Consider the following 21,738-nt stretch of genomic DNA (forward strand, 5'->3'; position numbering starts at 1 on the left):
AACTGCTAACAGATCCATCCAGGCGCACGGCCTGAATCTCTGGCCAGCTTCAGGCGGCTGAAGTTCAGTTGCTCCTCTCTCACAAGCGAATCCTCACAGCCTGTGCTTGTGGCGAGCTCCACCCACTTCATCCCTGCTGGGAGAGGCTCCACCCACCTCATCCCCGCTGGGAGAGGCTCCACCCACCTCATCCCTCCTGGGAGAGGCTCCACCCACCTCATCCCTGCTGGGAGAGGCTCCACCCACCTCATCCCCGCTGGGAGAGGCTCCACCCACCTCATCCCCGCTGGGAGAGGCTCCACCCACCTCATCCCCGCTGGGAGAGGCTCCACCCACCTCATCCCTGCTGGGAGAGGCTCCACCCACCTCATCCCCGCTGGGAGAGGCTCTGCTTCAGCAATGCTGGCCTGTGGGGGCAAGCTCCAGTGCTCACCAGTCACCACCTGGGCTTTGCTGCAGGCCGCTTCCACACCCAGTTATTCTGAGACCCTGAGGACCAACCTGTACTCAATCAACAATAGAATAGATCATTAGAAAACAGGCTTAAATGACCAGAGCCTAAAATATCAATTGGAAACCAGATGTGGCTTACACCTGTAACCACAGCACTTGGGAGGATCTGGAGTTCAAGGCCAATGTGGGCAACATGAAACTGAAAGAAAGAAAAAAAAAGATTGATCACAAAGCCAAGCTTGGTCCCCAGGGCCCACCATGGCTGTGGCAGATGGCTTTGGAAGTAGAAGAAGTCTCCTCAGGTTTGTTCCTATAAAGTCAAATTGCCAAAGGCACAGACTGTTGATCAGGGCTACTGTGATGGTTTGAATGAGGATGGCCCCCGTAGGCTAATGTGTTTAAATACTTGGTCCCCATTTGATGGAACTTTTGGGGAAGGATTAGGGGGTGTGGCCTTCTTAGAGGAGGTGTGTCACAGGGGATGAGATTTGAGGTTTCAAAAGACTTGGACCATTCCCAGTGACTCCCTCTCTGTCTCCAACTTGTGGGTTAAGGTATTTCTTGCCAGCATGCCTTTGCTTGGCCACCAAGGATACTAACCCTTTGAAACTGTAAGCCCTAAATATTAAACTCTTTTATAAGTTGCCTTGGTCATGGTATTTTATCACATGGAAAAAAAAAGTGACTAGACAGCTGCACACAACCACAAGATGGTTTGGGGTAGACTGTGTCTGGGTTCCTATATTTGAATTCTAACTGTAGCTGGGTGTAGTAGTGCAGTACTTTAATCCCAGAACTCCAGAGACAGAGGCAGGCGGTTGTCTGTGAATTCCAGAACAGCAAGAGCTACAGACTGACACTATCTTGGGGGGAAAAAAAACCCAAAAAAATAAAAAATAATAATAATAAAAATTCTTAACTGCCAGCATATCAGAATGCAGCTCTCTTTAGAGATAGAACTTGAAAGAAGTGAGAAATAAAGGTAAGATGAAGCCACAGTGGGGCTGCCTTGATTCAGCATGTGGAGTATCCTGAGACGAGATTAGAATACAGACATACAGAAGAAGGCTGCTATGACCAGAAAAGTAGAAGACAGGGATCCCAGAGGAAACTGGCCCTGCCAATTCCTTGATCTTGGACTTCAATCCTCCAGACCACAAGCCAATGGACTGCTAAAGGTGAAACTGCCACCCTATGGTGATCCGTTATGACACAGGGAAGCCAGTACACTGAGGAGACCAGGCAGCGTGATGGCTTCCCCCGGGGACTTTGACTGCACTTGTTCATATTGCCAGGAAGGAGGCTCAGCTGCCAGCTTGCGACACTGGAATGTTCTTCTGATGGAGATGAGCTAACTAAAGCAGCCCTGGGCAACTCAATGGATACGAGTCATGTTTCCCCAACTGTGGGCCAAGCTCACTTTGGTAGCCACTTCCATTCCAGCTCCAGGGACGTCCAATAACAGTTGCAGTCCACAGCCCTGAGCTGTCACCTCAGTAGCCTGACTTGTTCACTGAGAGGACAAGTGGGGAGTGCTTTAGATTTGGGCCATGATCCCCAAAGCGGCAATCCCCTAAGGTCTAAAGTCTCCTAGATCAGAATCATAAGACACAGTACTGGAAACGATGCTTGAAGTTCTTGGGGCTTGTGGTGTTCACAGCTCGGTGGTAGAGTTGGCTCCAATCCTCAGCACCGCAAAAATAGAACACAATAAAGCAATTATTGGATCCAACCTAGCAAAACGCCTTCCAAAGGAAGAGGCCAAAAGCAAAGCAGATGAATACCTATCACTGTGGTTGGTAATTGTATTACCTTAAAGTCTACACCTGACTATATGACAAGATTGATCACTAACCACATTAAGTCAGCATAGCCTGGGCCGGGCGTGGTGGCGCACGCCTTTAATCCCAGCACTCGGGAGGCAGAGGCAGGCGGATCGCTGTGAGTTCGAGGCCAGCCTGGTCTACAAAGCGAGTCTAGGATAGCCAAGGCTACACAGAGAAACCTTGTCTCAAAAAACCAAAAAAAAAAAAAAAAAAAAAAAAAAAAGTCAGCATAGCCTGTCCAGTCGCCCCAAGAGCCGTGATGTGGAGAAACTTGCATTCTTTATAAATGCAAATGTAAGCACGCCTCTCCATTTGCTGGGGAAATGTACTGTTCCACTCCCATGCACAAAGCTGAAAAATGGTGCAGTCTAATTAAAAATGTTTTTCAAGAGCATGTGGTGTGTGCATGCCTCTGGGCACATGCATGTAGAGGCCTGGGGTTCATGTTGCAAGTCTTCTTCAATCCCTCTCGGCTTTATTCACTGAGACAGAGCTTGCCAATATGGGTCGCCTTGCTCCAGGCCACTGTGCACATCCAGCATTTACAGGTGCTAGGAACTTGAATTCAGAACACAGACAGATGGACCTTCATGGCACTGACGTCCCCCCAAGTGTCAGCTGAGGGTTTGCTTTCTGCTCTCATATAGGACTTGATGTGGGTGCCCATTGCTCCAGCACATCTCTGTATTGCAAAACCTCCACAAGCCTTCAGCAGTGCAACCTGTGATAGAAATAGCCCAGCAGTCAGTGTTCTTGAGTAGTTAGGCAAACACATTTCCTGCTTAAAAATAGGCAGTGAGGGACTGGAGAGGTGGCTCAGCAGTTAAGAGCAATGTCTGCTCTTCCAGGGGATGCAGGTTCGATTCCCAGCACCCACATGGTGGCCCACAACCACCTGTAACTCCAGTTCCGGGGGATCCAGTCCCTTCTCTGGCTTCCATGGGCTGCATGCACACGATGCCCAGACATACAACACCCATACGCAAAAGTAACAAAAAGTTCCCAGAAGATGTATTTGTAAAAAATAAGTAGTTGAACATCTAAGGATTCTGCTTAGTCAGGTTTTTTTCTTTTCTTTCCCTTTTTATTTGTTTGTTTCATGGTTCATTTACTGGAGTTATGTAAGAATCAGTTCTGGGGCCAACAGTCCCAGCCTGGCTCCAGGTGCAGAGCTTGCCAACAGCACAGGGGCGGGGGCTTCCGGATTCCACTCTCCCCAGCTCATATTCAGGAGTCCAGAAACAAGAATAGAGAAGGAGAGCTGGTATTTGAGCAAGGAACCTGCACAGGGCCAGGTGGAAGCTAACCTTACCCCTGGGAGACCGGGGGTCCCCAGCTGTGTCCCTGTGTTCTCTCTGCAGCTCATGCTTCGGGGGGTGGGGAGCTATGGTTCCTTCCTCCTGGCCACTGCAGGCTGGGCTCAATGAAAACCTGTGGCTTTGGGAATGCTGGCATTGCTGCCAAGGTGGGGGACAACTCTACCCCAAAGGGGGCAGAACAGAGAAGGGCGGGCTCATTGGGACTTGGATGTTGAAGGTGTAGAGACATTCTGAATGCCTGTGTCTGCCTCTCCCTACCCTGGCGAGGCTTCCACGGGAGACCTAGAAGGCTCAAGAGCCAGTTCCTCCACCATTTCCAACCTCCTCCTACAACAAGTCTCCAGAGATCGCCCTGCCCCAGGTGCTGCTCATGTCCAGTGTGCCCCCCAGCTTGATGGGAGCCTGTGCTTCTAGGCCTGTCTGCGTGTTTGCAGGGAAGTGCCCTACTCTCTAGCTTGGCCCTGTGTGCTTGGTAATACCATGAAGAATCCTTACTGCTCTGACCCTTTCGGGGTATGGCGTGCGTGAGGCTGTCCCACAAGACCTGGTAGATCTGTCTCCTCAAGCTGAGCCACGAAAACCTGGCAGTGACCATCAGGCAGAGAGAGACCAGAGATACAGCTCCATGCCTCTCCGATGCCTCTAGCAGCCTGAGAGATTCTGCTCAAGCAAGGTAGTAAAGTGTGACAGTGTGGTTCTTTTTATTTATTTATATGGAGGTCTCGTTGTGTAGCCCTGGCTGGCCTGGAACGCAGAGATTTGTCTGTGCCTCTCTAGCACTGGGATGAAAGTCCTGTATCATTACGTCTGGCTTGACTTCACCATAGGGGAAAAAAATCTCAGTGTGAGTCAGTATGAAGCAGAGTTGAAGTTTATTTGGGAAATTTTAACATAGATTTTGGCACTCAGTTTGTTAGGGACACTCAGGTATAGGATAAAACATGCCCAGGGCAAAGGTGTGGGCTTCCCCCAGAGAGTCCACTTCTGTGTCCTTGCAGCGTATAATTCTGGTGCCTTCTAAAGGTCCATCTCAAAGGTGCCTCCTGAAGGGACGTCTCAGGTACATGTGACATCCGTGCCTCCTGAAGGGACCTCTCAGAGGAACGTGTGAGATCTCGTGCCTCCTAAAGGGACCTCTCAGAGGAACGTGTGAGATCCCGTGCCTCCTAAAGGAACATCTCAGAGGGTTGAGGAATTTGAAGGATGCGGTGGCTCCTGAGGGACACTGGTCAGAATAGCTAATAAGTAAAGGTCATATGGGTAACAGTGAACGTGAAGATGCTTTTACTATGAATGGATTTCACTCTTGTTCATGAGATTCTCAGCAAACTTCAGGTTAACATTTGGGGAAAGTAGTAAGACCGTGCTCAGGCCTTACATTCATTGCTATTTTAACTTCTCTCTCTCTCTCTCTCTCTCTCTCTCTCTCTCTCTCTCTCTCTCTTTGTTGTTTTTTGTTTTTTTGTTTTTGAGACAGAGTTTCTCTGTCACATTGGCTGTCCTGGAACTCACTCTGTAGAGCAGGCTGGCCTCAGACTCTTGCCTCCCAAGTGCTAGAATTAAAAGCATGTGCTACCATCATCTAGCTATTTTAATATTCATATATATATATAATTTTAATTTTTTATGAGTATTGGTGTAAGGTTGTCAGATCCCTTGGAACTGGAGTTATAGACAGTTGTGAGCTGCCATGTGGGTGCTGTGAATTGAACCTGGGTCCTTTGGAAGAGTGGACAGTGCTTTTAACCACTGAGCCATCTCTCCAGTCCTGTTTTAACATTATTATTTGAAAAAAAAATCCATAAAAAAGTTGTCTCTATGTAGGCAATCTTTTTACACATATTTATTTTATTATTTTAAACTACTCATATTTTTGTGAATATGTGCACATAAGTGCAGGTGCCCACAGACACAAGGTGTGTAAGATGTTCTGGAGCTGTGGTTACAGGTGGTGGTGAGCTGCCTGATGTGGGTTCTGGGAGTTGCCCTCCAGTCCTCTGGAAGAGTATTCTATGCTCTTAACTGCTGAACCTGCCCTGCGTAGGCAACCTTGACAGTAGGTATTAATTGTGCTACAATGCTCAACTCTGAGACTGTGAGATACTTCAGCCCTTCCCATGTCTCCTTAATTTTCTTTCTAAGCTGCCTCATACTTACATCTTATCCCAGGGAGCCTGTCTCCTGAGCAGGGGCTCTGAGTGTGGTTTCCCAGGAGATGCCTAGGCGCCTGTGGATATATGGCAAATGGCAAGGACATGTGGGGGGGGGGGGGGGCGGCAGGTGGTATTTATGTTGCTGCTGCTGTAAATTTAACATTAAACCAGGAAGCCTGCAGCTCCATGGTGGAGCACATGCAGGTCAGTCCTGAGCACATAGTTTCCTTGAACTTTCTTCTCCCAGGCTCATCTTGGCAGCCAACAGAGATGAATCCTACAACAGGCCGTCCAAGTTGGCAGACTTCTGGGGGAACAACAGCGAGATCCTCAGTGGTGAGTGCTCCACACCTGGTAAGCAGCTCTTTGCTGTGCTCCACTAGCTCGGGGAAGTGTCAAACCCACCAAATAGGGCTAGTCACGGCCCTGCTCCACATGCCAATGCTGAGTGGCTTTGGGGATCAGCCAGCCCCACAATCAAGCACCTCTTAGAACTGGCCACCCAGTGTGCCCCACGCGTTCCTTACATGCTGGGGAGCCCTGGAAGACGTGGTCGGCCTGTGAGAAGGGACCACATTGCTTGGTTTTGGGTGCATCCTAACAGTGTGTTTCATGTCTGTGTTCATGTTTCTACCTGTCCACCCCTTGCTCCACAGCAAAGGCTGTACTGGGTACATCTTGTAGTCCTAGAAATATTAGCAACAGATTAAGCTTTTTCTAGATGCAAGCCAATTGCTAAGAGACAGTTTGGTCTTTGCTTTAAGACCTATTAGGCAGGCGAGGAGCCAGCCCCTGAGAGCTAAGTATTTTTGCTTCCTGAGGCATGGTACTCCAGAGCCCCAGGCATTAATGGGTTTTCCAGTCTGGCTTCTGGGTGAGTGCTGTCCATTCTGTCCTTCTGTGGGATTCTCTCACTCTTGCTAATCAGTTCATCTCTGGGAACAGCTGTGGCCTCTGTTCTACTGTCCCATGAGCTCTGGCCTCTGTAGTCTGCCTGAACCTTCAGCTCTGTTCTCAGATCACAGAGTCGGCTAGGTCCTGAGGACTCTACTCATGGGGCTCAGCTCACTTAGTGCTTTTTCACATTACATTTATTTATTTATTTATTTATTTATTTATTTATTTATTTATATCTCTGTGTGTGCATGTGCCACCTTCATGTGTGCTGGTCAGGACTTTTTTTTTAAAGATTTATTTATTTATTTATTTATTTACTTATTTATTTATTATGTATACAGCATTCTGCCTGCAGGCTACAAGAGAGTACCAGAGTTCGTTACAGATGGTTGTAAGCTACCATGTGGTTGCTGGGAATTGAACTCATGACCTTTGGAAGAGCAGTCAGTGCTCTTAACCTCTGAGCCATCTCCCCAGCCCAGGACTTTTTTGTTTGTTTGTTTTTTCGAGACAGGGTTAGCTGTCTTGGACTCACTCTGTAGACCAGGCTGGCCTCGAACTCACAGTGATCCACCTGCCTCTGCCTCTTGACTGCTGGCATTAAAAGCTTGTACCACCATGCCTAGCCCAGGACAGGTTTTTTTTTTTTAAGATTTATTTATTTATTATGTATACAGTGTTCTGCATGTAAAGACTGCACACCAGAAGAAGATACCAGATCTCATTATAGAAGGTTGTGAGCCATCATGTGGTTGCTGGGAATTGAACTCATGACCTTTGGAAGAGCAGCCAGTGCTCTTAACCTCTGAGCCATCTCTCCAGCCCCAGGACAGCTTTTTAATCTTACCAGTTCCTTTGTGTTTTTCCTTTTTCATTCTTCCTTCCTTCCTTCCTTTGTTCCTTCCTTCCTTTTCTCCTCCCTTTCCTTCTTTTCTTTCTTTAGTGAAAACAGCTCTCTGCATAGCCCTGGCTGATCTCAAACTCAGGAGTTCCACCTGCCTCTCCTTCATGAGTACTGGAAAGGCGTGTGCACCACACCCAGCTTTGCTTTCACTTCATTTTTATTCATTTATTTATTTTTCTGAGACAGTGTTTCTATTGTAGTCTTGGCTGTCCAGGACTCACTTTGTAGACCAGGCTGGCCTTGAACTCACAGCGATCTGCTTGCCTCTGCCTCCCAAGTGCTGGGATTACAAGCATGGACCACCACACCTGGCTGCTTTCACTTTTTTTATTTAGTGTGGTGTGTGTGTGTGTGTGTGTGTGTGTGTGTGTGTGTGTGTGTGTACACTTTTTGTTCTGCCATTTGGGTCATATGTCATGCTCGGCAGCAGGCATCGTTACCTACTGATCCATCTTGCCAGCCTAGCTAGTCTCACTGTTTCTGACTGGCTGCAGCTTGTTGCCTGCCACTGCTGGGATTATAGGTATGTGTTGCCGTCCTGTTCAAATTCTTCTCTGAGAGCCCATGTTCTCTTAGGCTTTTTCTTTTCTTTCTTTCTTTCTTTCTTTCTTTCCTTCCTTCCTTTCTTTCCTTCTTTCTTTCTTCCTCCCCCCCCCCCCCAGACAGGGTTTCTCTGTGTTAGCCTTGGCTGTCTTGGACTTGCTTTGTAGACCAGGCTAGCCTCAAACTCATAGCGATCCACCTGCCTCTGCCTCCCAAGTGCTGGAATTAAAGGTGTGTACCACTATGCCTGCCTGCGTTCTTTCTTTTCTTTTTTTCTTTTTCTTTTCTTTTTTTTTTTTTTTTTTTGTATGTATGTGTGTGTGTGTGGTTTTATGTGGGAAAAGAAATCTGTACTCTGCTGCTTAGCCAAACAGTGGGAGCTCATTCATTTTTCAATTGCTGGTTTGTACAGTTTCTTTATGCATTTGAGTCTTGTTGGGTAAATGGGCTGCCAACTAGTTTCCTTAATATCTTTTCATGAGTAGAACACTATTTTTAACAAATATGGTTTTTATGGTTTGTTCTTCTTTGTCTTGTTCAGGAAACCTGTTCCTCCCACAGGCCATAACATTATTCTATAAAAGCCGCTAAGAGGGCAGTCTGACTTTTGTCTCAATTTTTTTTGTTTGTTTTGTTTTTTGAGACAGTTTTTCTGTGTGGCCTTGATTGTCCTGGACTTGCTTTGTAGATCAGGCTGGCCTCAAACTCACAGTGATCTGCCTGCCTCTGCCTCCAGAGTGCTGGGATTAAAGGTGTGTGCTACCACACCCAGCTTCATATGACATCTTAATAACTCCTTTTCCTAATGGTCCAGCTATGACACCTCCTGTCGTCTAGGGTCTCTCTCTTACCAAACATCCCTGAGCCACACCTCCCAACTCCTCTCCTATGACTTATAGGGCCTAGACAATCTAGTGTGGGACCCAGTGACAGCAGCATTGCCCCTATGAGGAGCTGTATATCCTGGCAGAGCTATGGAACATGCCCGCTGAGGACTGGGCTAGAGGGTACCAGTGAGGCCCATCACAGGAGCTTGGCTGGTGGTAATGTTGTTGTCTGCCATAGGGCTCGACATGGAGGAAGGCAAGGCAGGAGGAACATGGCTGGGTATCAGCACACGTGGGAAGCTGGGGGCCCTCACCAACTACCTGCAGCCCCGGCAAGAGCCAGACGCCCGTGGTAGAGGTATGGGATCTACAGGCTCCGGTGGGACCGAGGTAGGGCAAAGCTGAGCACATTGTGGGGTGGAGCCGAGGTAAGACTGGCAGAGCAATGGACGTGGGCAGGTCTTGGTACCATGGGGAAGGAGGAAGGCGGGCGCCCAGCTAGGCCTTCTTCTGGGGAGTGCCACACCCTCCATGTGCCCCTCAGGACAGTGACAGGAAGAAGAGCTGGAGAGAAGAGATGGCCAAGTGTTGCCGATATAATTATACCAGGCAGTGTTCAGGCTTATGTCTCCTTGATCACTGCATCATTGTCCCCTGCCTGTTGAGTTTCATCTTCCATTTATTGTTGAAAGAGATTTGTTTATTTATACATTTTATGTATATGCGTACATGTGTGCCTGCACATCAGAAGAGGGAATCAGATCACATTATAGATGGTTGTGAGCCACCATGTGGTTGCTGGGAATTGAACTCAAGAGCTCTGGAAGAGCAGCCAGCGCTCTTCACCACTGAACCATCTCCCCAGCCCTGAGTTTCATCTTTCTTAAATGCTGGATTTCCACATAGAGGCATAGTGGGCAAACTTTGTTTTTGTTCACTCTACCATATGGAGACTGAACCCAGGGAAACGAGCAAGCCAGGCAAAGGTCTGTCTCATGTTCATGGCTGCTACCTTGGCTGTTTATGTGTGTGCCCACCCCACAGGTGAACTTGTGACTCACTTTCTGACCAGTGACATGGACAGCATGTCCTACCTGAAGAAGGTCTCCACAGAGAGCCACCTGTACAACGGATTTAACCTCATAGCAGCTGACCTCAGGTAACTAGGTCTTTAGCCCTTCTCCGTTCAGCTCCCTGCCCTCGTCGGCTCGGTAGCCTTTCCCAGCACTTCACTGGAGGGGTGTTTGGCAAGCATCTGAGGGCCTCGCCTGCCTCAGACCCGCTTCCTGAGACAGCCTGAAGGCCAGCCGCTGGCCTCCTACAGTGAGGGGGGAGCTGGCAGCGCCAGGACTGAAGAGCGTCTTGCTTGGGGTGACTCCAGCTTGGGCACTCATCTGCTCCTGTGGGAGGCTTTGTAGCAGTGGGCATCAGTCTGTCTTGACTAGGAACTTGAGCTCCCACGTGAGTCTCATACTGTGCGTGGCTGCAGGAACACAAGTTGTATATACTTGGCCTTTCGGGGTGTTAAATGCCCTGATGTCCGCGAATGCTGTTAGCTGTATCCAGGTGTCTGTCCTGAGCTACCTCCTACCATCAGTGCACCCTAGGCCCTGTGTAAGGAGTGCCCTGTGTCATTCCTGGACTACATGAGTGGACTGACTCACTGTGGAAGCTAAATGAGGCGCAACGGTTGCAGGAAGAAAGCCCAGGGTGGGAGCTGGAAGGGCACGCTGCCGATCTCCCTCTGGGCCTCCTAGAGGCCGTAAACCTATGCTTACTCTCCTCTCCAAACATAGAGCTATGTGTGCATTCTCAGTAGTAGTGCCATGTGTGTTTAATCCAGCCCCAAGAGGCCAGAGCAGTGACATGCAGGAACGGTTACTCGGTGGCTATGTCCAACAGCTGGGAACAAGGCTGCTGTCCTCTGAGCAGCTGTGCTGTGGCTTCTGCAGTTGGGCCTCTGGAAATCCGAGTAGCTTTCCTTGTTATAGACTGCAGGGTCAGAAGACAGCTAAAGAGCAACGCACCCGTCTCCCCTGCCCTAAGTCAGGCTGCTCATGCCACGGCCAAGGCTGCAGGGTCTAAGCTGAGTGTGACAATGCACACCTTTAATCCCAGCACTTGGGAGGCAGAGGCAGGCAGATTGCAGTGGGCTCAAGGCCAGTCAGACTACATAAAGAGTTGCAGGCCAGTTAGGACTATCTAGTGAGACCTTGTCGCAAAACAAGCAACCAAGTCCTGGGGCTGGAGAGATGGCTCAGTGGCTAAGAGTGCATACAGCTTTAGCAGAGGACTGCAGTTCACTTCCCAGCACCCATGTCAAATGGATCTTGAAACTCTTAACTCCAGGACTTTATCCTATATCTCTGACCTCCATAATCACCCTTATACACACAATCGGAAGTAACAACACATCTTTGCTTTGTTTGTTTGGTTTTTCAAAACAGGGTTTCTCTGTGTAGCCATGGGTGTCCTAGAACTCACTCTGTAGACCAGGCTGGCCTCGAACTCACAGAGATCTGCCTGCCTCTGCCTCTCGAGTGCTGGGATTAAAGGCGTGCGTCACCACCTTCCAGCTGTAACAACAAATCTTTAAAAATAACAAAAAGAAACCAAGGCTTACAGTGGAGAGAGATTTGTTCTGGTCACAGCTGGCCTTTGCTTTGTCCGGTCCGTGGCAATGTGACAGAGAACCTGATACAGGTACTCAATTCCATGGGTCCTTACACGCATGAGAGTGTGTGTGCACAAACACACACACACATACACCGACTTGTCCCCCCTCAAACAAAATCTCCAAAATTTATTGGCTAAAAGTTGCAAGGGCTGGGGTGAGGAGGAAGAAGGTGAGTGGGGTGTGGACGCAGACTGTGGCTTCCGGGGCTGGGGGCGCGCCATGCCTGGTGTCCACGTGGAACAAGAGACTTATCTCAGTAACCAAAGCCACCCCTGTCTGTGTTTGTCCCTTTGGAACGTGTTTCAGAATCACTTCTAAGATCCAACTTAAAGGCTCACTGTAGCGTGGAGGAGCCGGGGCATTTTCAGCAGGTAGAGCCTTGTAAATAGTTGTAAAAATGTTAAAATAATAGAATATGGTCTTTGTCACTTTGTTCTCGGGAACCTACTCTGAGTCTACATGTCACACCACTTAAAGATTAGCCATAGGAGCCAGGCAGTGGTGGCGCACGCCTTTAATCCCAGCACTCTGGAGGCAGAGGCAGGCGGATCTCTGTGAGTTCGAGGCCAGCCTGGTCTACAAAGCGAGTCCAGGGCTACACAGAGAAAACCTGTCTGGAAAAACAAAAACAAACAAACAAACAAACAAAAAACCCAAACCAAAATTAGCCATATGGGTGGCAACTGTGACCCACTAGAAGGGCTGGGGTGGGCTGCAGCTATCGTAACGTGCCCGAGAAGCATGAGGAGCTTCCACATCCTGCTTCCTCCTTGCTGGCTCCAGGAGCCTACCCACAAGGCCACCCAGGGCCTGGTGTCTCTGTGGACCAGCTTTCCAGGCCCTGAGCTGGGCTGAAGTGGGCCATTGTCTTTGTGCTAGTCACCAGCCCAGGCCAGAGGCAGGGCCATGAGCTCACTGGGCAGTGCTGGGAGCAGGGGGTGCTGGTGTTGCCTATCTGACTTTTCTCTGGCTTTTGCCTTCCATTCACAGCACAGCAAAAGGAGATGTCGTTTGCTACTATGGAAACCGGGGGGAGCCTGAGCCTGTTGTGTTGACACCAGGTGAGCCTGCTTTGGTGTCCAGACAGGGTGGGGGCTGCTCCTATGTTGGGAATACTGTGTGCTAAGACTGAGCAGGACCCCCTGGGAAACATCATGAATGCGGTCCAGCACAGCGCAGGGAGAACTAACCTCCAGGGGCCAGCTGCCTTCTCCTTCATTCAGCAGCATCTTGGATCTGTGGGCCTTGGACACTGACTTTGGTCCCATATCAATTATCCCTACCCCTAGGAAAAGAGTCAGTGTCCTCAACAATATCCATATTGCAACTGTGTGACAGTTTTCATTCCTAATACTGTTTCTGCATCCCCTAAGTCAGGTTGAGGACACACTGCTTCCCACTGAGGATCAAAATGTTGTGTTCCACATGGAGTTCAAGTGGGAGGAGCCTGGGATAGCTGAATGCCCTCCCCTGCCTGTGCTATAGCTCCAGGAGATAATGGCGAGGCCTGTAGTCCTGGCCTGCTTCACACCAGAATCCCTAACACTGGGCCGAGGGCCTCTAGAGCTCCCCCCATTTGCTGGGTTATGTCTGGGCCAGGATGTCATGGGCTGGTGAGATCCTAGAATAGGCAGCCCACAACACAGCATGGGTTTTAGTCCATCCCACTAGCTCTGTGTAGCCTTGGCTGTCCTGGACTCACTTTGTAGACCAGGCTGGCCTCGAACTCACAAAGATCCGCCTGCCTCTGCCTCCCGAGTGCTGGGATTATAGGCGTGCACCACTGAGCCCAGTTCCCACTGGCTCTCTTACACATTCCTCCATAGGGCTCTCTGCCAGCTCTAGGCACTCTAGCCATGGCCCTGCCCTTGGTGGTGTATATCCTCTCCTTCCTGTGCAGGCCCCGGAACAGGTCCAGTAGCACTCCCAAGAACCAGCTGGTGCCTGACTTGAAGTCCTGAGTTTAGCAATCATATGGGTACATCTTCAGGCAAGTCTTGTTACTCTGTTTGCCTCAGAGCCCCTTTGTTTCAGCTTGTTGGGGTCTGCAGATCCATTGAAGGGGGTTTGTATCTCAGGAGTCCTTTTCATACCAGCCGGAGCTCAAGTGCCCCAGAGGTCTCTGGGAGAGCAGTTGGAGGCTGGGGGATGAGGTCTACTGTTGTCACAGCTGAAGACTCCCTGATTGGAGCTTATTATCTGCTGAGTCTTTTATTGTAGAACTTCTTTTTGTTTGTTTGTTTGTTTGTTTGTTGAGACAGGGTCTCTCTGTGTAGGCTTGACTGTCCTGGACTCGCTTTGCTGACCAGGCTGGCCTCGAACTCACAGCGATCCACCTGCCTCTGCCTCCAGAGTGCTGGGATTAAAGGCGTGTGCCACTGCGCCCGGCTAGAGCTTCTTTCCATTATGTCACGATCTATCTCTTGCCTCTACTTGACCTATATCCATCCACTTCCCTTTTCTCTAGTGTTGAGAATTGAACCCAGGTCCTCAGCCTATGAAATGCATTCTTAGTAAACACTCAGCTCCCTGCTTGTAAGCCAGCGAATTGCCCTGAATTCAACTCCAGCAGGGACTACATAGTGAGTGCCAAGCCAGCCTAGGCTACAGAACATTGAAATGTGACTTTCTCATGTTTTGCACATGAAGTCAATCACACAGCCAGCTACGGTGGCTCAAGCCTATAATCCCAGCACTGGGGAGGCAAAAGCAAATGGACAGTCATAATTGCAGGGCCAGCTGATCTGCAGAGTAAGTTCAAAGTTAGCCAAGGCTCCATGACAAGCCCTTCTTTGGGAGGGAGGGAGGGAGGGGTGCCTCTCTGTACCCCAGTACTCAGGAGGCTGAAGCAGACTCATTTGAAATGAGTCTGGAATCTATTTACAATCATGTGGGAAGCTGAGTGTGGTAGTTCATGCCTTTAAATTTTGTTCTCTTTTTTTTTTCTTACAGAAGTTCTTTCTATCATCTAAAAAATTTATCAGATATCTAACTTGCAAAAGTCCTTTCCCATTTTGTGTTTTATTTAACTTCTTTGACATTTTAAAAAAATTTTTTGAGACAGGGTTTCTCTGTGTAGGCCTGGCTGGACTCGTTTTGTAGACCAGGTTGGCCTCAATCTTATAGATATCCGTTTGCCTCTGCCTCCTGAGTGCTGAGATTCAGGCATGAGCCACTGCGCCCAGCTGATACTTTCTTTTAAATACATAATTTAAGATTTTCATGAAGTCCAGCTATCTTGTTCTTGCTATGCTTTTGTTGTCTTTCCTAATAAATCATTGCTTAATATAAGGTCATGAAGCTTTTTCTTTTTAAAAATATAGTGTGTGTGTATGTGTGTGTGTGTGTGTGTGTGTGTGTGTGTGTCTGGGATCAGAGATACATGCCACCACTTGATCCTAAAGCTGTTCCTTTTTTATTTTATCTTTTGGAGACAGTTTCATGTAAACAAACTTACCTCAAACATTCATTTGTTGTACATGTATATGTGTGTACATGCCTGTGTGTCCATGCCTCAGCTTGCATGTGGAGGTCAGGTGTCCTCTCCTTCCACCATGTTGGTCCCAGAGTGTGAACTCCAGGGTTGGTGGCAGGTGCCTTTACCCAGGGAGCCATCTTGCTGTCCTTGAGTTAACTTTTGTACAGAGTGTGAGATCAGGCCCAATTCTATTCTTTGTGAATCGCCCAGCTCCATTATAGAATGGTCTTTCAAGCTACTCCAGAAAGAAAAACAAAAACAAAAAAAACAAAAAACAGTGACATTAGGGCTGACAGCTTGGCCTTGGGGGCTCCAGCAGATGCAGGGTGGTGTTCCAGAGACTGCTGGACCCACATTGGCTTTGGTTTCCACTGGTGTCTTGTTTGGGATGCTCGACTGTAACCCGTCTGCCCACCCACCTGGGGCCTCTGCATGGCCAGGCTGACCTTCTTCCCACAGGAACCTATGGCCTAAGCAATGCCCTGCTGGAGACGCCCTGGAAGAAGCTGTGCTTTGGCAAACAACTCTTCATGGACGTGGTGGAGCAGAGCGAGGCCCTCCCTAAAGACGCCCTTGTCTCCCAACTCCTAGATGTACTCAACAATGAGGAGGCGTAAGTGAGCACGTCCCTCCGGGGCAGCCACCCAGGGCTGGGCAGGGAAGAAGGCAGGCCCGGCTACATGTCTGCAAAGGCGAGCAGCTTGGCTCCTCAGCTACAGGAGAGCCTGCCTGACATGTTCCTCTTGGGGATGCAGTCAGGGGTTCCAGGGGAGCCCTGGACAATGAAAGATGGCGTAGCAGGGCATGTGCTCTGAGAAGACTGGTGTTTTTTGAGTCCTGGCCTCCTTCTTTACAAGGAGGGCTAGTATGATATTCTAGAAGGTTCTAGCTGCTCAGCAAACCTTAGGGAGAAGAGCCAGAAAACTCCAGAAGCCAATGAGAGCAGGCCTAACGTTTGACATTGTTTGCTATGCCTATCTCCAGTGATCTTGAGGCTAAGCATTAGGCATAGACACGTCTGTCCCTGGAAGGAACAGACCTCCCTTCCCACCTCCACCCCCATCCTCTTCCATACTATGGACATTTTTTTCATGGGGTACCTTCAGACTGGGCCTCAGCCATCCCAGCCACAAATCTTGGTGTCCATCAAGATGGTTTTTTTTTGTTTTTAAGATTTTTTTATTTATTATTTATAAAATATTCTGCCCAAATGTATGCCTGCACACCAGAAGGGGGCACCAGATTTCATCATAGATTGTTGTGAGCCGCCATGTGGTTGCTGGGAATTGAACTCAGGACCTTTGGAAGAGCAGCCAGTGCTCTTACCTTCTGAGCCATCTCTCTAGCCCGGCATTTATTTCTTCACATTGCCATGCATCTTTCCATTCTCATCTAAGCTTGGCCACTTTCCGCCCAGATGACCAGGTGTCCCTCCATGTTGCTCACCCTGCAAGCCTCTTTCCTGTGGGCCTTGAACCACAGCATCATTCTCCAGCCTCAGCACCAGCTGCCCTCTTGTGGGGGCTGAGCTGGGCTTTGCTCAGCCATGTGCCCACATGGTCCTCAATCACTTGGGCAGGCAAATTATGGCTCTGGTTGTTTTTATTGATAACCATAGTCATGGTACAAGTTGTGGTTGGTGAGTCTCGGGATTTGAGGGGCCTCTTGTGTATGAATGGATGCCCACAGGGTACCACTAAGACACAGTAGAGAGTGCATGTGCCGTCTGGATGCCTAGGCTTAGTGATGGAGTCATAAGTGATGGAGTAGAAGGGTAACAAAGTAGAAGGAGCCAAGTAGGACAGTTATAAATAAGCCTCGGGAATCTCAGGCTGCTAGCATGGCACATAGGGGTTCCTAGATACACAGGCCACAGACAGGCAGTAAGGGACTAACGGCTTCTCTGGCCTTCTATTCTTCCAGACAGCTGCCAGACCCAGCCATTGAGGACCAGGGCCGGGAGTATGTACAGCCAATACTGAGCAAGTATGCAGCTGTGTGTGTCCGCTGTGCCACCTATGGCACCAGGTGAACAGGGTTGGAACTACTGGGCACATTTACTTCCCATTAGGTGTCCCCCACAACACAGCTGGCCATGGCCAGGTACCTCCCCTGACTCAGTGCATTTCAAAGCCCATAGGTAATGGGCCATGCATGCATAGGGTCAGGTGGGTCAGAGCTTTAGCCTCCTGAAGTGCCATTGTGTCCTAGGTGGGGCTCTTGGCTGCCTACCTTGTTTAAAGAAGCCAGAGATGAATCCGGAAAGGTGATGCACACCTGGAATCCCAGCACTTGGGAGACAGAGGCAGGCAGATCGCTGTGAGTTTGAGGACAGCCTGCTCTACAAAACGAGTCCAGGACAGCCAGGGCTACACAAAGAAACCGTCTCAAAAAAAAAAAAAAAAAAAAGAAAAGAAAACAAACAAACAAGCCAGTGATGGAGTGTTGGTTGGCAGAGATGCCCTGGCACTGGCTCTCCAAAACCATGTTTGATATGCTAGATGGCAGCAGGGCTTTCCTATGTGTGCCCACCCTTCTAGAAGGCAGGAGCTCACACATGAGAACCTACCGTAGGGTGGGCTAGGAGAAGAAAGTTAGCCAGCTGACAGCCTGGGCCAGTGGAAGGAGGAGGAGATAGAGGGAGGCAAACAGATCATGTGCCCCAAGTGCTTAGAGCTTAATTGCTTTTCTTGAGTTTTTCGAGACAGGGCTTCTCTGTGTAACAGAGCCCTGGCTGTCCTGGGAGCTTAATTTCTTGCCCTTGGAAAGCCAGACATGGCCAGGTGTCTTGGAGCCTGGTGTGCTGCCAGCGGGGTCAGCTCTGGGGCCACCCTGTGAGGAATGTAGTGGATTAATTCTTTTCTTTCTCTTGGGGGGGAGTTGCCGGGGGGGGGGGGGGTTCAGACAAAGTTTCTCTGTGTAACGCTGGCCGTCCTGAACTCGCTCTGTAGTCCAGGCTGGCATCCAATTTAGAGAGTCCCTTGCCTCTTCTGGCATTGAAGTCGTGCACTGCCACCGCCCAGCCTGTAAACTGGTTCTTGCTATAGAAAACGGTCAGACTAAGCTGGGCATTTTAGAGCGGTGGTGAGGCTGGCCAGGGAGCCCAGATGCCTCTGCTGAGCCCCTTCATGTCTTTGAAATGGAGGCCATTATTTATTTATTTATTTATTTATTTATTTCTGAGACAGGGTTTCTCTGTGTAGCCTTGGATGTCTTGGACTCATTTTGTAGACCAGGCTGGCCATGAACTCACAGCAATCTGCTTGCCTCTGCCTCCCGAGTGCTGGGATTAAAGGTGTGCGCCACCACACCCAGCTTGAGGGTATTATTTAAATAACCCACCTGAAGCCAAAGCTGAGTATCTGGTTACCCCTTTGTGCCTCAGGTCTGGTCCCAGCTGTAGCTAGGAAAGGTGGGGCTGGGGCTAAAGGATGCTTTCTTTCAGAACCAACACCATCATCCTTGTGGATGCAGATGGCCATGTGACCTTCACTGAACGAAGCATGCTGGACAAAGATACCTCCAGCTGGGAGACCAACACCTATGAGTTCACTCTACAGAGTTAGCCACTGCTAACTCTGCTAGGTTCTTAGGACGCTGTGCCTCAATTCCCCGGCATGGACAGGAACCTTCCACAGCCACACTCCATTTCTGTGACTTAGCCAGCAACCCAAGGACCAGGACCTTCTGATCTGTGTTATCCATACTCTTCCACATAGCTGGCTCAGGGTTTGTCTGTCAGTGGGGAATGACAGAGTTGAACACTAGGTCTGAGTCAGGCCTAGGCGCATCATGCATATGTGAACGCACCTCATGCTTAATCTCACTACCACGATGTACACACATGTATCTGACTGACCAGCAGGGTTGTGCCTCTCACTTCACATGTTCAGCCAGTGGGTTCCCTGGACAGGTAAGAAAGGAAGGCTTTTTATAGAAACCGGCCTTTGCTCTCCTGAATGCAGAACACACCAGTGCCTCAGTTCCTCGTCATCAGCTGTGCTCCTGTGGGAGAACTGGTCATGTGAGGGACTGAATCAGGCACAAGAAAAGTCCACTTCAGTAGAAATGGAGTCTAACTGGAGAGCCTGTAGTTCTGTATGTGTTGGGGAATCCCATGTGTGTTCACCGGTTCTCCATGCATGAGGACCCTACGTGCACTGGCCAGTCCTATTGTGTGGATCCTGGGATCTCTTAGACTCCTGGTTGCCCAGCAGGCATGGTGGTCTGAGCAGGACCATCTCATCACGCGGCTGAGCCCGGCCCTGCCGTCTCCCAACTCCCTCATCACAAGCTGGACTCCACAGGAATGCGAACCTGAGTGTGCACTGTTGATAATAAAACTTTGAGCTTGTGATGAGTAAGAGTGTTTCAGAGTTCTTCCTTTGTGTGGTGGCAGCAGTCAGAACTGGAACTGCCATGGTGGGTCAGATGCCCACTCAAGGATCTTTTTACATAACCCCTAAAATGCTGATGGATGGCCGCAGGTCCGTTTGTCTGTCTTTCTGTCCTTAGGCAGAGGCCAGGGTGTGAGAGAATATTTGTGACTACAAGGTGGACTGCCACCACCAGGGATTCATCAGACAGAGTCCCTAAGATCCCTTTTTTAAAGGATTCATTTATTCATTCTGTGTATATAAATGCCCTGCTTGCATTTACACCTGCATGCCAGAAGAGGGCATTAGATCTCATTTAGATGATTATGAGCTACCGTGTGGTTGCTGGGAATTGAACTCAGCACCTCTGGAAGAGCAGACAGTGCTCTTAACTACTGAGCCACTTCTCCAGCCCCTGCTTCCCCGCCCTGAGTCCCTAGAGGAAGAGATAGGCAGGGAGTGGTGGGAATGGGTGAGTCAGAGGCCAGGGGTGTTCTTACCCTGGGCCTTGGGAACCATGCTCCTCCCTGCCAGCTAGGAGCCCCCTAGCTCAGGCTCCTGCAAGCTTGTCCTATAGCAGGTTTCACTCTCATGAGAACCTCTTAGATGTCTCATCTACCTCTGGCTGTCTTAGCAGCCAGTGAAAGCCTCCCAAATCCTGATCACAGAACGCTCTGCTGCAAGTCAGCCTGGAGCTTCTCAGTGGCCTCCTGCAGAAGGGGTGGCCCCAAAAGTGTAGCTTCTCTTATTATGGTCTAAGTTAAGTTCTCTCAAAAAGGAAATCCTCATCCTAGTTCTTCAGAGGCTGTCTGGAGATTGTCTTTGCGGAGGTAATGCAGATAACATGGAGTCAGCTTTGGCATCCAAATCGTGACAAGAGTGCATGCATGCTGGAGTTCTGGGCCAGCTAAGGTGCACCTGAGCTTGCAGAGGGAGCGCAACCTTGATGCCACCTCCATCCAGACTAAAAGAAGTGTATGTGCCGGGCAGTGGTGGCGCATGCCTTTAATCCCAGCACTCAGGAGGCAGAGGCAGGCAGATCATTGTGAGTTGGAGGCCAGCCTGGTCTACAAAGCAAGTGCAGAACAGCCAAGGCTATCCACAGAGAAACCCTGTCTTGGGGAGGGGGGGGGGGGAGGGAAGCATCTGTATTTGGTGGGCATCTAGCCCAGTGCTTGTCTAGCAGCCCTGACACTCCAAATTCCGTCTTCAGCCAAATGCCCAAAAGAAAAGCCAAATATAGTGGTGGATGCCTGTGGTCCCAGCACTCTAGAGACTGAGTCTGAGACTTTCTGGCTGTGTGGTGGTGAAGACCTTTAATCCCAGCACTAAGGAGGCAGACAGAGTTTGAAGCCAGCCTGGTCTATAGAATAAGTGAAACCTTGTCTTGAACCCACTCCACTCCCCCCTCCAAAAAAGTTTGAGATCAGCCTGGACTACCTAGTGAGACCCTATCTCATATAACTAAAACCCTAGTCAAAACCAAGCCTCAGAACAAATATTCTTCTGATATTTGTTCATTACCACTGTGTTAGCTGTGTTAGCAAACAGATTTACTTGTGAGGAATATGGTATGGAAAGAGCTTTATGGTCCCTTAGTTACCACACAGGTAAGAAAGCAGAGACCAGGAAAAGACAAGATAGTGTCCAGAGCCTCCACAGCAGCAAGCCTTCTCCTTCTATGGAGGTCTCAAGTGCCTGGCACCCTGCCTTTACCTCACTGGCCCCAGGTCCCTCCCACTAGGACCTTTATATCCACTGCCCCTCTTCCTCTCTCCCTGTCTTTAGATGCTAGGGTGTGTATGCATATGGAAATCAGAGACAATGTAGGGCATCATTCCTCAGGTGCCTTCCTCCCTCCCTCACTGGCCTGGAATGTGCCAAGTAAGCTAGGCTTGCGGGCCAGTGAACTCCAGGAATTCACCCTCTGCCTGAGCACTAGAATTACAAACACATGCCACTCCACACAGTCCTTTTTCACAAGGGTTCTGAGAACTAAACTTAGGTCCTCATGCCTGCAAGGTAAGTGAAGCTCTCTTTTACCAGCCATGGCTTGGTTAACATCTGTTAAAAGTTGAGCTCTCCGAACAGTGAGATATGGAGGTAGAAGTCTTTGCTAACAACTCTAGTTCAGTCCCTGAAACCCACATTAGGAGAGTCAACTCCTGAGTTGTTTTCTGTCCCATGCATGCTGTGGCACACATGCCTTGCGCGCGCCTCTCTCTCTCTCTCTCTCTCTCTCTCTCTCTCTCTCCTCTCTCTCACACACACACACACACACACAC

At 49.4% G+C, this 21,738-nt stretch overlaps 1 protein-coding gene across 5 annotated transcripts in view; it reads left to right on the forward strand.

Annotated features, from left to right (window-relative positions):
• The window catches only part of TANGO2 (transport and golgi organization 2 homolog), a 45,085-nt gene extending 25,648 nt beyond the window's left edge, over window positions 1-19,437 (forward strand). For 4 of the 5 annotated variants that reach the window (XM_084802463.1, XM_084802464.1, XM_084802462.1 and 1 more), the window contains exons 3-9: window positions 5,999-6,087; window positions 9,161-9,280; window positions 9,967-10,081; window positions 12,590-12,660; window positions 15,537-15,690; window positions 17,001-17,105; window positions 18,523-19,437. In XM_084802463.1, the coding sequence (XP_084658589.1) occupies window positions 5,999-6,087; window positions 9,161-9,280; window positions 9,967-10,081; window positions 12,590-12,660; window positions 15,537-15,690; window positions 17,001-17,105; window positions 18,523-18,643 (775 nt within the window). In that variant the 3' untranslated portion in view covers window positions 18,644-19,437. The remainder of the gene's footprint in view (window positions 1-5,998; window positions 6,088-9,160; window positions 9,281-9,966; window positions 10,082-12,589; window positions 12,661-15,536; window positions 15,691-17,000; window positions 17,106-18,522) is intronic. The other variant, XM_084802465.1, reaches the window with a different exon arrangement.
• Window positions 19,438-21,738: the final 2,301 nt, after the last annotated feature.

This window comes from Acomys minous, assembly GCF_964271855.1.
Source record: "Acomys minous genome assembly, chromosome: 11".
Classification (NCBI taxonomy): Eukaryota; Metazoa; Chordata; class Mammalia; order Rodentia; family Muridae; genus Acomys; species Acomys minous.